At 45.1% G+C, this 17,230-nt stretch overlaps 1 protein-coding gene across 1 annotated transcript in view; it reads right to left on the bottom strand.

The window, feature by feature from the left end:
• Nucleotides 1-12,901, bottom strand: part of smg1 (SMG1 nonsense mediated mRNA decay associated PI3K related kinase) — a 53,753-nt gene extending 40,852 nt beyond the window's left edge. The window contains exons 1-12 of the mRNA XM_079282319.1: nt 12,714-12,901; nt 10,512-10,660; nt 8,417-8,569; nt 6,413-6,549; nt 4,903-4,961; nt 3,791-4,004; nt 3,327-3,452; nt 3,172-3,244; nt 2,419-2,516; nt 2,128-2,301; nt 874-1,095; nt 311-412 (exon numbers count right to left, since the gene is read on the bottom strand). Coding sequence (XP_079138445.1) covers nt 311-412; nt 874-1,095; nt 2,128-2,301; nt 2,419-2,516; nt 3,172-3,244; nt 3,327-3,452; nt 3,791-4,004; nt 4,903-4,961; nt 6,413-6,549; nt 8,417-8,569; nt 10,512-10,660; nt 12,714-12,790 — 1,584 coding nt within the window. The 5' untranslated portion in view covers nt 12,791-12,901. The remainder of the gene's footprint in view (nt 1-310; nt 413-873; nt 1,096-2,127; nt 2,302-2,418; nt 2,517-3,171; nt 3,245-3,326; nt 3,453-3,790; nt 4,005-4,902; nt 4,962-6,412; nt 6,550-8,416; nt 8,570-10,511; nt 10,661-12,713) is intronic.
• Between the last annotated feature and the right edge of the window lie 4,329 nt (nt 12,902-17,230).

Below are 17,230 nucleotides of genomic sequence, written 5' to 3'. Positions count from 1 at the left end.
ATCCTTATTTCAATACATCAGTAGATTTATATGATACATATTATATGTATGTAATTGTTACGTTTTGTTTGACTCTGTTTAAGCTTGACACTGCGTTCCACATGACAGAATGATGCCAGTCTCTTCACCAGAGTGAGGCTACAGCGTTCACAGAGTCAGATCAGTGCATCACTAGCTGCGATGCTCGGGTACTCGCATACTTTTGGCCCTGTGGTGTTTGCAAACCTTACAACCTCAGCAAAGCACCCTTTAGCTCACCTAGTTAACCTCTCACACAGTTCTTTTGACAAAGCAACACACACTCACACACCTCTTTCTCTCTATGGAAGCGCAGCTTCAGCAGCTGGGAGTCCGGCGCCAACAACTTCTCAACAAAGGACGCCGGCAGCTTTGTGTTGATCTGGTCCACGATCTGAAAGCAAAGGCAGAGAATCACTTCAAGGAAATGTTACAGGAAACGGTCTGCTGCTCTCCTGCGTTGGGAAAGCCTCTGAAAATGCTACGGCTTTGCAGGAATTCTATTAAATTTTGTACAGTTCATGCATTTATGATAAAACAAAAGCAAACAATTGCTGATCTAGACTCCTAATTTTGCTCTCAAAGTGCATTTAACTTAATAAATGTATTCATGATTCCTATTCCTACACAAAAAAACCAACTAAAATGACTTTTAGTTTTTCCAAAATGGTGCAGAACTAATATGTAGAGGAGCAGGAATGTAGCATTACAGGAAGTGAAACCAGTGCTCTGTTTATCCAAATATGACAGTGCAGTAAAATATTTGGTCCCTAAACAATTGTAATCTAAATACTGATGAAAATAATCCAGATGATAACTTTGGTCAGGAGTGAGTGGACTAAAGAGCAGCGGTACCAGAGTGACGAGGCTGAGCACTGCCAGGTTGTATTCAGGGCCGCAAGCCCGGCAGCAGTCCAGCTGGTCCAGACCGTAGGCTAGGACGGCCTCCATCAGCTGACCACAGGGCTCCACACCGGCCAGCAACACGCCCACACACTCATTCCCTGCTGTGAGCACCGGCTCAGAGAACTGGACCTGCTTCGCCGTGGTCACACAGGACAGAACCCGGTTCAACACCTGAGGAACGAAAGAACAATCAAATGGCCGCGACACCTCAGAAGCACCGTTAACTTCAGTCCAGTCAGTGACCGAATGACAAAACTTTATTAGCACATTCTACCAACGTCCAAGTAGCAGCAAGGTAGATATTAAAACTGTGCCTCTCATGTAATCATAGTTTACAGATTTCATCATTTTGCTGCTGCAAATTTTAGAAATAAATACACATTTGTGGGAAAATTCATTTTGACATAGCAAAAAACCAATGTATAGACTGATGTGTGTGGTCCCTAATCCCTCTGCATCATCATTTACGACCCACTAGAAGTGTGTGGTGGTGTCTGTATGGGCAGACACTCCACCCTTTGCCTGGACTTCCTCTCTTCTTATTATTGCGCCGTGTTCAGGCGTCAGCAGAGAACATTTGGACCCCACGTGGGGATGTAACCTCCAGCCCGTTCTCATTCTCCCCACCGCGTAACGAGGCTTTAGGTCCGTGGCACTATTTTGTGTCCGATACAAAGCAGCGGGGAACGGGTTGCTACATCGTTGTGTGTGTGTGTGTGTGTGTGTTTCCCCGTCAGTCTCTGCTGCGCGGTGCATGTCAGGGACCGAGCAGAGACAAAGACCACAGCAGGACGAAGCTCGTTTGCGAGGTGAGGATGCGTTTACTTGTACAGAAAATAACCTTTTATTCTTCTGATTCTTGGCTTTGTTCTCATTGGAAAAGAATTAGGAGTAAAGATGCACCAATATGGAATATCAGGGCCGATAACTATTATCATCACACTCCATTGTTAAAGCTGCTCCCATGCCAGTACCAGAAGTTACTCAGATACTGGCTAAGATGCTGGATCGGCGTCTGTGCACCAATCACTGGCGACCCAAACTTTGACTAAATAATTTACGTTGCATTGACTGACATCACATTTTGTGAAAATGATAATGGAACTGAATACGGCGAGTGACATATCAACGCTGCTCTCCTCATCTTCCCTGAGGAGCTGATCTTAGAACAGTGACCCGGGTGGTGCTGGGTGTGGCTCTTACGTCGGTGACGTAGGCCTCAGTGATGGGGGGTCCTCTGAAGGGGCTGAATCGCTCCCCGATGCTGCGGACCACTGTACTGAAAACCCTCAGTAGAGCTGCCAGCTTAGGCAGCGACACTGAGGGAGGGGGGATGTCTTCATCCAGCACCTCGCCTGCCATCCCATGGTTCAGATCCTAAACAGAGCACAGGCGCAGTCAAGGCCCGCTCTGTTGACTGACACATTTCATCAGAATCAGCAGAACTGGCATTAGAGCGTGGCTGGACAGAAGCAGAGTGTGGATCAACGTCACCTCTGCGTATGCCTCCATGTCCTCTAAGAACTGTCCCAGCAGAGTGGTGGAGAAGGTGAGGTCTGCCACCCAGAACTGCTCCAGACTCTGTAACCAGGCTAAACACACACAAAAGCACACGACTGCCATTATGTGCTCAGGTACAGTACTAGTGTTGTTCACCCGCGTTTTGGCAGCACATACAACCCAACACACAATACGTGAAGCGTAAAAACAAGCTCCGGGTCTCGGGATGTCAGAAGTGATCTGGTTCTTATCTGGTTCCCTCTTCTCAAACTCAATGGGTTTTTAGTTAGATGCCTGAAATACAAACTGGGCTTAACACAAGCTTAAGAGATTTCAACATTGAGCTGGGACTGGGCGGACTGTACAGCACGCCAGCAGAGCGGTGAGACTGTGTTTACAGCAACAGTGCTGGTGGTCAAAGTCGTTCATATTATCTGCTCAGAGAGTTCAGCAGTGGTTTTGTTGCTGCTCTTTACATTCTTCCTGATGCAAGTTTAAAAAATGCACGACAGGAATTGTATACGGTCAGCAGCAGACACATGACAGAACAACCAGAGATGCTGTTCATCTTTAAATCAAACACACCTCAGATCTGTTTTACCTGAACATTGTGACTTACATTTGTATTTTTGAATTGCTGAATGACTTTAAAACAGCTCTTTTTATGCATGAAGTTGTCTTTGTTTGGGATACACAACAGCAACAACATCGATAGAACTGAAAATGCCAATAAGAAAATCAACTGACCTGAAACTTGCTGAGTGAGCACCTGCGTCTGTGTGTGGTCAATGTGCCAGCCCACCAAGATGTCCACAGTGTCCTGTGGGAAAGCAGCAAACACCTGAGTTAGTTGACCCCGTGTGCCCCAAACGTATGCAACCAATCACTGGTCCAACACTCACCCTGAAGTTGGTGCTGAAGACATGCGGGTAGCTGCGAGCCACCTGAAGAATGCACTTGACACTTTGACTAAGCAGCTCTGGCGTGTCCACGTTCTCCAGAATGGATTGCAGGTTGCTCATCACCAGCTGAAACGCACCAAACAGAGTCCGGTCCAAAACACAGTCCAGAAAACCATCCCCCCAGCAGGCCCGAATACACACTTTCCACCACTGTACAGCATGATATACATGTTCCATCTCCATCGGCCTGCTGGCCACAGGATGCTTAGGAGCAAAGCCCAGCTCTGGGCCATCATCTATAACTACACACTAAATGTTTGCATGTGTACAAATGAGGAGATGTGCGTACAGCAGACAGTATTCTGATTTATAACCGTGCGTATTTCCTTTTGTGCGTACGCAGCGGTTGTGAATCAGACCCCAGATCTGTACTGAACTCCTGTGCAGCCTCTGTGTGTCGTTACCTGCATGACGTGAGAGAAGGCCTTTCTCTCTCCAGCAGCCTCCAGAGCACACTGCGCCGCCACCAGGTACAGCAGCTTCACCTCGTCACGGCCGCTCGACGTCAGCTTGAGAAAGAGCCACTTGAAGATGCGCTCGGCCTCGAAGCCGAGCCCCGTGCAGAGCAGACCCAGACAGGCTGCGGCGTCCTGACGCAGCTCCCACAGCAGCTTACTGCTGCACACACCAACACCACGGGGAGGGACACGGCATGTTAGAGGCTGCATGGCATGTGGGCCCAGCTGAGAGCAGCCGTGGTTCAACTACAGGGGGGCAGTGGGAGTCATGCCTCTGAGACATTGTCTGCATTGGGAAGATGCATCCGTTACCCCTTTCACTACATCACTAGGTTGTTGATATACAATAGTCATTAGATTGAGATGGTTACTCTAAAGGCAAAAGTAATAGAACATTCAAGTGCTGCACAGTGTTGGTGCTGAATCCTCAGAACCAAAGATCATCAACAGGACAGCATAGTTCAGCACTTCAATTCAATACTAACGTTTCAGACAACTTCTCAGAACAAGAATGAACAAAACCTCAGCAACATCAGTAGAATCATCTATAAAGTGGAGAACACGTATAGTGATCACAACAGCCGTATGATTCATACGGCACCTTTTTATTTCATGTGCAGATTACCAACTAATTGACGTGCGTGTGTGTGTGTATGTGTGTATATATATATATATATATATATATATATATATATATATATATATATATATATCATGAATATAAAACAATCACAAGAGACAGCTTCACTATTACCTGCATTTGAATAGTATGTTTCAACTTAAAGGCGGTTGCTAACAGGTGGGTGAATGAGACTATTAAACTTGAACAGCTGATGTGTCTTTAGCTTAGTGGTGGTGACATGAAGTCATGTGACCGTGGTGTACTTCCTTTACAGCCTAATGTAAGCTGTTAACTTCTGCCCATTCGTATTTACACGTCACAAATCATAAAAGCAGAGTTTATATACACACTATAAATAATAGGTCATCCCTCCAGCACTCTTTATGTTCAGCATGTAGCCCAATACATCGAGATCATCTAAGCACTTTCCTCTTACCTCTCATTCAAAATGTCATGCAAGGTGCTGAGGACGGCGTCCAGCTGTTTGACCAGCGTCTGTGCAGGAGAAAACACAAGGCTCAAGGTTTACTTCACTGTCATTGGACAACACAGCGCTGCCTGTAGTCCCATTTTCAATCCTATGTTATACAACTGAAGAACACACAAAACCAGATACTCAAATGTTTGTCAGTGTGCTCTGGAGTGCGTACATTCTGTTCTCACCCAAGAACACATCCAAAATAACAAGACATTGGTGAATGTCAGAATCTTTGAAAGTGTGTTTTAAGAGGAAAGAAAAATGGGCCTCATGCAAGAACATTTCCATATTCTTATCTCAACTTTCTCTTTTTTTCCTGCTGCATCAGATTCAGCAGATGCTCCTAACTCCAGATGACTGCGTGAGTGACCAGCGTAGACATGAATAACACCATATAAGGCTCTGAGTCTAGAAGGGTTGATTCATGAAACGGCCACCACACTAGTCACGCTTTCAGAGACTTGTAAAGGAAAGTCCAACGGAGGGGCCAATATCTATAAGACAATCATTATGAAACAGACGCTAACGGTGGATTTTAAGGCATATTTCTCTTTCGTAAAATACAAACGCTTCTGAAGGGTTCGAGCACTGCCATGGCAACTGCATGGCATCATTTCAATAATCCTGTCGTCAATGTAAACCGAGTGTTGTCCATTTACTTTGTCATCAGGTAATCTATGGTGGTTATTTGCAGAAGACACCCAATTCGAATGAAAGGGAAATAAATAACTGTTTATATTTAAATAGTAGCTTGATTAAAAGTCTTGTCATTAGTAGTTTTAATGATTAATTATAAGCTGCTTAGAGATAGTGGTAGGAAGGAACAGGTCAGATGTTTCTCACCAAAACTACATTTGACAAGATTTCCTTTGAACACATCACGACAGCTTTATAGTTGTGTAACAATGAGCATGAATCTAGCGTCGCTCTGTTAGATTGGAGCTTTCCATTCTAATCGTGAGTGAATCTGTATCTGCAGGAACATTTCCCTGTCAGGTACATGCAGAATACAACGGAGTACATAGCAATACCACACACATCTCAGGTGCAGAGTGAAATGGAGGCATCGTCAGATCAATGTACTTAAATAGAACTCATGTCTGTTTAAGGAGGAGCTTTCGCTTTAATCATCATAGACTGTGAGTGAAATGCCTCTCTGGAGGTAAATGTAGTAACCAACTCCAACGTGTTCCTCTGAAGTAGAAGTACACAGTGAGTAGTACACAGAGGAGACTATCTCTGAAGTGCTTTTGGGCCTTTTGTTAGTTACTTAGATGTACAGCGAGTTAGAAAGGAACACAATCCAATCATTTCATATCTAAACATCCACCAGAGAGTATTTTACTGTAGTTCACAGTCGCTGTGACTCCACTACTGCACATGATGGCAGGTGTGTTACGGAGCAGCCGTCTGGCCCGTGCTGAGCAGGGATGCACTCTTCTGTGAGCAGGAAGGAAACGGGACTGACCCCTTTGCTCTCGCCGTGGCTGATGAAGTCCTTCAGCTGTTTGAGGGTGGCCAGCCTGCGGTCGCGATCATCCTCCCTGGAGACCCGTCGCAGGAGGTTGGCCAGCCGGGACTCCTCAGAGTGAACCATCCCTCTGTCTGCAACGGGAACGCCACACGTCAGTCACACACACTCTCACATAGCATGCTGCCATGCATGAGCAGGTCCACAATGATCATCATCAACCACATATGAACTCGTTGACATGGCTCAGTTTACTGCTTGTGCAACTACAAATGCTTAGTTGGATTTTTATTATCTTGCACTGCCAACAATGGCGTGTTTGCTGCCTGGGCTGACATCAGGTGATCACACTCCATGTCATAGACTTGTTAAGGGCTGCAACAGCGAAATCCATTAGTTATCAATTATAAAAAATAGTGGTCATCAGATTCTACCATCTGTTAGTTGGGTTTATGTTTTGATGCACGACATGCACTGTGGCACCATCTCCATTGGGGCAGTAAGCCAGCCAAAGCCTTGTGACATCACATGATGGATGACAGGAAACGACACCACCGTCTCCTTTGAAGGTGGCAGCACAGTCAAGAAGGTCAGAGGCAAACGCAGGACTACAGCTTCTAGTTCAAGGACAAAGGTCAGGGTGAAGAACACCCGAAGTGTGTTGTACTCCGAAGTTGTACTCTAAGCTACCAGAAGGAACTGATGTGTGGATTGTGGCGGTCCCTGTGGTGACAGCGGGACAGAAGCTGACGTAGTCACGGGTGCAGATGTTCATGCTTGGTTCTGCACCGTGGGTCGTGTGAGTAGACCTTTTCAGACATGACGGTCACAAACAGCTGACTGATGAAAGCTCCATTAACAGGACTATGGATTGTACAAAGAAGGCCAATTCCTTTTTAGATGCTTGAGAAAGAAAGTAAATATTTTGTTGTCAATTCAAATTGTTCAGTGTAATTATTGACTTCTGTATGAAGGCCATGAAGAAGTCCATGAATAGAAGACACGAGTTGACAGCATTGAGGAGGTTTTGCCGGTTGCACTTGATGTCTTTTTGTACCTTTTGTTTGTTGGAGAACACAACCAACAGCACGTCGCGGTATGTGCTCGTAGCTCTGTGGAGGATCACCACGGTGTGCCGCGCGATCACAAACAAAGCGCTCATCTTACTACGAATGAAGTGTTTTCATTAACATTTACAATTTTTACAATCGACTGAGACGGTAAACGATGCCATGCAGTTGCCATAGCAGTGTTCTACCCCTCATATAGCATTTGTATTGATATTTTAGGGAAAATATAGTGTAAAATATTACAACTACCATCCTGACTTCAAACACTATAGTGTGATATACATTTTAGGCCACAGGGTGTGTGGAGGGCTGGTTGCTGCTCCGGTCTGAGCTGAAGGAGTTTCTAGTGATTCTGCACAGAATCTGACCTGCTGGACCGGATGATAAGCAGTAAGAATAATTAAGAATGATGAAAGAGACAATCTTCTCACTGATTGCCTCGTTTACTGATGTTGGTCGTAGAGAGTCATCAGTGTTACATTAAAACTGTTCCATAAGCAGTTAAAACTTCTTCAAAGTAACATTCACTTACGGTATTATTATTTAGTTACATTCAAACACAACAGAGATAGTATTAGTTATATTAGTTACATTTCTCCTCAGAGCACGGCTGCATCCCATTTCATTTGTTACCGTCTGTAGCGAAAGAGCATTGAACAAGAATAAGTTCTGTTTTTGAATAAAAACACTGCAAATAGTATTTAACTTTTGTCCTTATGTCAGATTAAGAATCAATGAATTGGAGTAATAGATTCAATGATGGAAGTAGTTGTCAGTTGCAGACCTGGCGTTGTTATTCCCCAGGTGTCAGCTTGAATTTACAGTTATTTACAGTGCAGTTCATATGAGAAACGCATGTAAGAGTAGATTCATCTTCTCCAGCTCACATGCAGCCATTGCTGTTCACATCTTAGAACGTCAGAGAGCTTACCCTGCAATTTCCTCATATCCTTTGAAGCTAAAGCACGGTTTCCATGCTGAAAAGGAGTCAAATCCGTTGTCACATCATTGGACCTCAACTCTTGCCCCACCGACTTCCAACCAAATGTAGCATCACTGACATCTTGACCAGCTTCATATCCATCTGAGGGACACAAACATGTGAGGTTAAACCAACGCATTACATCGGAGCCAAGACACACACAAGCACGTCCTGACAGCACAAAGCAAACAGGAGGAACTTTTATTTCATGCATGTTTGAAAAAAGGGAAAGAAAAGAAAAGCTTTGAATACATTTCTGCTTCACTTCTGACATAAAGGCTGCAGCAGCACAGGAGTCATCATCCCTTACTTTAAGAAACCAGTACTGGATCAGACAAATACAGGAGACAGATTAGTCTCAAAGAATTAAAGTGCAGGACAAGACGGCTAAATAAATAAAATGATCTCTCCACACACACACACACACACACACACACACACACACACACACACACACACACACACACACACACACACACACACACACACACACACACACACACACACACACACACACACACACACACACACACACACACACACACACACACACACGATTTTGTAATCAAATCAAGAATGAAATTGATGAGAATGTATTAGTCAGAACTGGGATTAAGAAGTAAGCTACATTTGTAGTCTTAAATTAATATTGGGGTTAACACAACAGTACAATGGGATACAGGGTTTATGCAGTTTTAATACCACGTACAACCAAATTGTAATACCCACTAACTGTTTTAAGGGTAACTACATCCTCAGATTCTCTTAGAGCCCTTTCTCTAGGGCTGAATATCGTTAAAAGTACGAGAACAACGTTTCCAGTCAAACGACACATGCAATCCATCCTTTTTGTGCCAAGAACAAGAAAATACTTATTTGTCACCACAAGTGTTCTTTGGTTTAATCAGACACGTCACTGGCCCACCACTGCAACAGCTTCAGCCCATACAGCCAGAACACAGAGAGGCTAACAGTGCTGCAGCCACCAGGGGGCAGTCCAGATGTTTTGGCTTAACTTTTGGGCAGCTGTAATGCTGCCGCTGCGACCACACACACATTACGGCACCATGTTAATGCGAAGAGTGCTCGGTTGATTTAATTGAGTACAAAGTGTTGGTTGAATCGTATTTACATACAGCACAACATGTAAAAGCTGTACTCTAGTTACATGTGAAAGTGCTATAAAATTATTTTGTCCCTAAATTAATGAATAATCATGACAAATAATCAGGATCTCAATATTGACCAAAAGTAATCAGGATTTTCATTTTGGTCATAATCATGGTGCCCTATGTGGGGTGGGGGGGGGGGGGTCTTCAACAGCAATAACAGCCACATGAGCGCTGTGCAGTGTGGCAGCTATGAGCTAGCACAGCTTCCATTCACATTAAGGATATCAATGAAGTACTTTGCACAACTATCGTCAGATTTTCATTTTGCCATTGGTCCTTGAACGCATCATGTGTGACGAACGCTTCAGTCAGAAAAAGGAACTTAAATTAAGCTTAAAAAGACATGTTTGACTTTTCTCTACTTCTAGCCATGGTTGTGCCGTTTCCATAGAGGTGCAGGACACACACACATATATACACACACTGCAGCTAAAATCAAGGTCACCAAGACAAAAAAGGTGACCGGACCGAAAAACGACCAAAACAGTTTGGGGTTCAGAGGGTCATTTTTTAAATGATACCCTGCCCTACCACTCCCAGCATCATTTTCAAATCAATGCAAAAGACAGGAGTGGGGAAGAAAGGACTGTAGGAGGCGTGGTCTCTTGTCCACGTAGTGTGTGACGCTCAAGAGACCCTGACTTACCACCGCTTAGTGTAGCATGGACAGCAACACAGGCCCACGTTGCCGTTTGTCTGTGGCGTGAACTACCTATCTTGATGCAAGAGCGTGGTCTTTGAGAGCATGACTCCGATTTTGACACGCTTTCTGTCCTCACACTTTTTTTATGACATTTAAAGACATTGGGATAATACTTAGGATGCAGAAATGGGAGCAAACCAAACGTGTTTCGTAAGAAATGTTAGCTCACCCTCTTCCTGGTGTGCATCTGCAGGAGCGTAGGCATCGCTGGGCCCCGCTGGCTGCTCAGGGTAGCTAGAGGACAACACGTCATACACCGCTGCTGAACCGGGCTCTCTGGACTTCACTCCGTCCTGGCTGGATGACACACTGTCAACTCTGACACACACGAAAGAGACAAATATTAAGACCGAAGCAACTGCATGGCTTCACAATTTCTTTGTATTTATTTTACTAGAGGTCTAGGTTTAACTAGGAGTCAGAGTCATATACACAATGTGTATAATGTATAGTATAAACATATAGAATTGAACAGATCAACCACTTTCCCTGACATCTGGTCCAGTTATTCTCCGAAGTATAAAAGCCGGACATAATGGACAGGTTACGTAATCAGGTGTTCTGTAGAATGCCAACACATTCCCGGTGTAGAAATGGTGAGATCTTGTTGGATTACAACATTGTCTATGTGTTAATACTTTGTTTTGACAGTCCTGCTCGGTTTGGAGGGTGTGTGGGACCTTTTTGCATCAATTCCACTTTTACCTTAACTCTGTGTGTCTGATCAAGTGTTCATAGGACTGAATGTAAACTCAATGCACGAGGCCTACAGGAGCTGCTCCCAACAAGTAGCCAGTTGTATGGAAAAGGTCGACATGGGCTCAACATGAAAGCCTGAGGAACAGTTGATGAACAAACTATTCGTTTTTGTTGTGGTGTTTAAAATGATGCATCTTACTGCAGACTCTATGACTGTGTGAAACTGTGGCCCTGTAAGGTTTAGGCCCTTGTTCAAAACGCATTATCTCTGCCAGGCACGGGCCTGGGGAGAGGTTGTGTGTTCGGTCCTGTGCGTGACCGAGTGGGAGTGCACCTCTGTTCTTCTCCACGGCTAATCTCACATTCTGCTGCACCAAAATGCACAATATTGTAATATATATATATATAATATTTAAAATGTTAGATATACATTTGGATCTTGGTTTCACAGCATTCAGTAGCTTTATTTCAGCTACTCGAGACGGAGAGAAACTCAGGGTTTGTTCACGACAACCTGCCGGTGACCAGGTTAGGTTCAGAGTCAGTTACCATGGTAACAGACCCTCTGTGTATGTTACCTGGTTGTATTAACTCAATCACAATACAGCAGTCCTATGAACCCACGCTGGCCAGAATGAGCTGATGGGACCTCATCCACCATGCATCTCCAATTAGTTTTGTGACACTATGGTTTCATTCAAACTCGTTTAGGAATATGTGCACTGTGAGCATATTGTCAACTCAAATTATTAAAAAGGTGCGAGTAGGCTACTAGATTTTGTCCCAGAGCCCCTGTGTCAAGACAGGACCTCCAGTGTGGTTAGGATGCAGGGCCATAGGACTAAAAACATATATTGTGGTGCATGTTACCAGAGATGTGATATTAATTCGATTCACAGTGGATCAGGGGCATTTAGAGCCACGCAGAGACTGGGGCAGTTACCCCACTTAAAAGGAAACTTTAACGTTACACCTCACGTTACAAATACCGTAAGGTAACGTTAACGCGCGTTAACACATGTGATGCTAACTCAGGAGTCGAATGCCTCAATAATCGCTGTGTGGATTTTTACAGTAGTTTGTTATCAGCTCAAAAAGTTGAAAGACCAACTCTGTGACCAACTACATGTTTTATGTAGACGGGTCTTACATGTCCGGAAGTCCTTTAGGAAGTTGATACGGTTGAATTCTCCCGGCTAACTGGCTATAGTTAGCCAGCGCGGAGAGTACCATGGTGATGCTAACGAGCTAAACTAACACAGCTCATTAAGAGTTTGAATCACCTGGTGGTACATTTAAAATCACTCACGTGGATCATCGTTGAGGCGCGTGAGAGTCTTAATCGTTTTACTAACGTAAATGATATCGCTCGCTGTCAGTTAACTGAGTTAGCAGCGTTGAGCTAATCGATGCTCCTTAAACAAAATGAGCTAACGTTAGCGCCGGGCCAAACAGACAGCAGCGTTTTGGCTCATTGTTAGCATATATTGCGAGATAGGCTGTGACAAAATTACGATTTAGAAGACATTAAGGCACTTGTGAGAATGCAGTGATGTAGTCAAGAGACACGTTATTCCCCCCTATATGGCCATAACTTAAGGGAGCAACACAGCATAGGCCCAAAGAGTCACCGACATATTACAAGCAGCTTCCTCCCGAGTAGAACACCAACCTGGGCTGCCAGTCATTCCAGTGTGGCTGCAGTTTGTGGGCGCCGCTGAGCCGAGACCCCGAGGCTTTACGGCTCATTACCTTTCAGAGAGCTGCATAACACGCTGGCCGCGGTAACCGTGTCGCTCCTCGGGGTTACTTTCACTAATGTGTTTGTCAAGTGTTACAAATCAGTTAGCAACTCGTCGTTATGGCTAGCTTATGGTAGTGTTTGTTCTTCTTCTTCTACGTTTGACGGTGGTTGGCATCCTTGACGTTGCATTACTGCCATCTTCTGGAGTTAACCTTTACGCTGGTTCATTATTGTGTTCTTATTTTTCTTCTTCTTCTGCTGCTGCTTCTGCCGCCTCGTCTTCTTCTTCTTTAACTATAATTGCGGTTGGCAAACAGCTTTCGGGTGCATTACCGCCACCCTCTAATCTGGAGCGTGGAGCTACCCTCTTCACATTTACAACCTTTTTACACTTATTTACCATTTTATCAATATGTACACTCTGGGTGAGCCTAGCATCGAAACACATTCTTAAAAATGTTAACGAGTCTATTCAGCTCCTTGGCATATTAATACCTTTGGACCTCTGCTACAGTTTTCTTTCTTGAATTAAAATCCCCATTCCAAGGACCACTGTTCAACTCTTTTAATTGTTTCCTGCATCGATTTTACAACATATACCGCATTCCTACCTCCTTTCCACAATCCCCATCATCTGCGAACAAAGATCTCCCTACCTTGTTCAATATTATAATATACACTTCGTTTTGTTTAATGGCGGGTGGCATCTGTTGTTAAAGGTGCATTATCGCAGTATGCTGGAGTGTGAGGCAGCGTTCCCCATTTCCTATGGAACTAGCATCAAAACAAATAAAACAACAGCCAAAAACATCTTTTATCAATCCAGTTTCTTTACAAAACTCAAACAAGGCTTTATACTTTCCTCCCTCAATGCTGAGTCAATTCAATAGTCACACCCCACAATTCTTTACTTCATTCTTTAGCTTTTCTCTGTGTTTCATACATCTGGCAGTGACAGATAACCTGTTCAACCGTTTCGTCTACACCACATTCACACAGACCTGATGAATGTGTTCAACACTGCTCTAACCTCAGACTTGATACGATCGTATATGCGCTCATCCTCCCACATATTGCTTTATTTCCTATAGATGACTCCCTTTGTTTCCTTCATACGAATGCTTTGCAGTATTCATGTTTCTACGTATTACTGCTTTGGCTTCGGCTTTACTCAAAGCTACATCCATGATTGTGTCCTGTTTCAGAGCTCGTTGAGCTCGAGAACCCATGTCAGTCCCTACAAGGCCACTATGGATCCACATAAACCTGACTGCTGTCTCCATATGATGCCGTCTGAATGGAGACTCATATTACATTACATTACATTACATTACAGTCATTTAGCAGACGCTTTTATCCAAAGCGACTTACAATAAGTGTATTCAACATATTCAAGTGAACTACTCGTCAAGCATAAACCAGAGCAAAAGTACAGTGCAGAAACAAACGAATACAATAAGTGCAACAAACTAGTATGAATACAATAAATGCTAATAAGTGCTAATACAATACAATAAGTGCTGAGTGGAGGGCTCTGGGTAGTACTTCTTGAAGGGGTGAGTTTTCAGCCTGCACCGAAAGATGGGCAGCGACTCTGCTGTCCTGACATCAGTGAAGAGCTCATTCCACCACTGTGGGGCCAGGACAGAAAACAGCCGTGACCGAGTCGATTGGCCGCAGGGACCTCTGAGCGACGGGGCAACCAGTCGCCCCGAGGCAACAGAGCGAAGTGGTCGGGCGGGGGTGTAAAGCTTGACCATGGCCTGGAGATAGGAAGGAGCTGTACCTTTCACTGCCCTGTAGGCTAGCACCAGAGTCTTAAACTTGATGCAAGCTCTTACAGGTAGCCAGTGTAGAGAACAGAGAAGGGAAGTTGTGGGAGAACTTGGGGCGATTGAACACCAGGCGAGCTGCAGCTTTCTGGACAAGCTCCAGAGGTCTGATGGCCGACGCCGGGGCTCCGGCATGTAGTGAGTTGCAGTATTCCAGGCAGGAGATGACAAGAGGCTGGATTAGCATCTGCGCCGTCTCATCAGTGAGGAAGGGGCGAATCCTCCTGATGTTGTAGAGCAGGAATCTGCAGGAGCGTGTAGTAACCGATGCAATGTTTGCTGAGAATGTGGTCGTCCAGGGTCACACCCAGGTTACTCACAGTCTGAGTTGGCGTCACCACGGTATCGTCAATGGTGATGGACAGGTCACGGTGCGGGCAACCCTTCCCCAGGAAGAACAGTAGATCGGTTTTGTCCAGGTTGAGCTTGAGGTGGTGTGTCGTCATCCACTTCGAGATGTCAGCCAAGCACGCAGCGATGCGTGCCTCCACTTGAGTGTCACCAGGGGGAAATGACAAGACCAGCTGGGTGTCATCGGTATAACAATGGTAAGACAAGTCATGTGAGCGAATAACAGAACCCAGAGATGTTGTGTAGAGTGAGAAGAGAAGGGGGCCCAGGACTGAACCTTGTGGAACCCCCGTAGTCCGCATGCGTGGTTCCAACACGGCCCCCCTCCATGTCACCTGGTAGGATCAACCTGTCAGGTAGGATGCAAACAGGGAGAGTGCAGAGCCTGAGATGCCCATCCCCTCGAGGGTGGAGAGGAGGATCTGGTGGTTCACAGTGTCAAACGCCGCAGAAAGGTCCAGGAGAATCAGGACAGAGGAGAGAGAGTTAGCTCTCTCGGCATGAAGCGACTCTGTCACCGCAAGAAGGGCTATCTCTGTCGAGTGACCCACTTTGAACCCGGACTGGTGTGGGTCCAAGAGGCTGTTCTGGTGGAGATAGGAAGACAGTTGATTAAAGACGGCACATTCAATTGTTTTGGATAGAAAGGGTAGAAGAGAAATCGGTCTGAAGTTCTTGGCATCAGAGGGGTCAAATGATGGTTTCTTCAGAAGGGGAGTGACTCTGGCAGTCTTGAAAGCTGTGGGAAAGCATCCTGAAACAAGAGATGTGTTGATGAGGTGGGTGAGGAAAGGAAGGAGGTCAATCGCAATAGACTGAAGAAGAGGGGAGGGGATCGGGTCAAGGAAGCACGTGGTGGGGCGGTTAGATGTAACATGGTTGAGGACCTCGTTGGAGAGGCGAGCAAGATAGTGTAAAATGGGGCATGGAGAAGGGAGGGGGAGCTGTGGGGGAAGAGCTGGAGAGGGTAGAGAGGGAGAGGGTGGACAGTGGTGAGCTTGACTGGATAGGTGAAAGTAACAGTATGAAATTCGAAAGAGGACAGGGAGAAATGTGGAACAGAGACAAGAGAGTATTTCCATTTTGGGGAAATGAACAGCTTTCGGCACTGCCGACTGGCAATTCCAAAGCCCCCCCGCTACCACTCGCTCGCCATGAGCTGAGAGAGTAGGATAGATGAGATTAGTGGGGTCACGGCACCTAGGAGTGACCCAATGTCTACGTGACCACCGGGCAGAGGAACGGACAGAAATATATCTGATCTGTTTTGGAACGACATGGATTGTAATGACACCAGCGCTGACAATGGGTACATCCCAAGTCCCTGGCCCAATCCCAATGTCCCCCCTTATGGACTCACGGACTTTGAGGCGCACTCCCGCGAAGTCCGTGAGGGTTCAGGGCTGTCCCACTGTCAAATCATCGAGTGTTTGAGTCTCTCGCAGACATTTTGAGCCCTTTATGAAACCTTTCCGTAAGTCAGCATAGGATGCAGTGGCGGCTGGTGGAACATGTTCTAGGGCCATCCTATCAATTTCAGCAAACATCCCAGTATGATTTAATGCAAAAAAAATGTAAGTATCAAACACGCATTATTACTTGGCAGTTAAATATTTAACATGTATTCCAACACGAAAACAATCAGTAAATAACACTGATATAATATTATATAACATGTTTATTTATTGAGATGCCCCTATGGACCTTGTTATAGGAGGTAAAGATCAGGAGAAGTAAACATGAAGTGTAATTATGAATACTGATGTTAAATTAAGCTATGATGAGTTTTCACTGTTAATTTAACATCTCTATTACATGTTGATGCCTCCATGACCAAGTTAAGCAGATGAGACTGAGGACAGCTATGTAGAAGAAAAGATGTTCACTTTGTCTAATATGTAGCTTGACAGAGTTCTCATGTGTGTCCTGGTGTTCTCATGTTTCCTTACCTCCTCATCCCTCACTCCCGTAACTGTCCGTGCTGGATCCGTCCCCGTTGTTTGAAAAAGCTAAATAAATGATTAGCATGACGTCATCCAGCTAGCCAAACCTGTCTGGTGTACAGCTAGTTCAGAAGCTTCGCATGTACTGCTCCCCTTTCCCGCTAGTCTGCTGTCTGATTGTGAGGTCAGGCTGATCTGATATCAGCTCTTTGGCTGCAGAATCTCCGCCAAAGTTCTCCTCTCAAACGGGTCTTGGAGGAGGAGTGCTCGCGCTGGCGCTCGCGCGTAGAGACTTCTCCTGACGAGAACGCACAGCTAT

Source organism: Melanostigma gelatinosum (assembly GCF_949748355.1).
Source record: "Melanostigma gelatinosum genome assembly, chromosome: 13".
NCBI classification, from domain to species: domain Eukaryota; kingdom Metazoa; phylum Chordata; class Actinopteri; order Perciformes; family Zoarcidae; genus Melanostigma; species Melanostigma gelatinosum.
The sequence above is the reverse complement of the archived record's forward strand: the minus strand, read 5'-3'. Positions and strand labels throughout refer to the sequence as shown.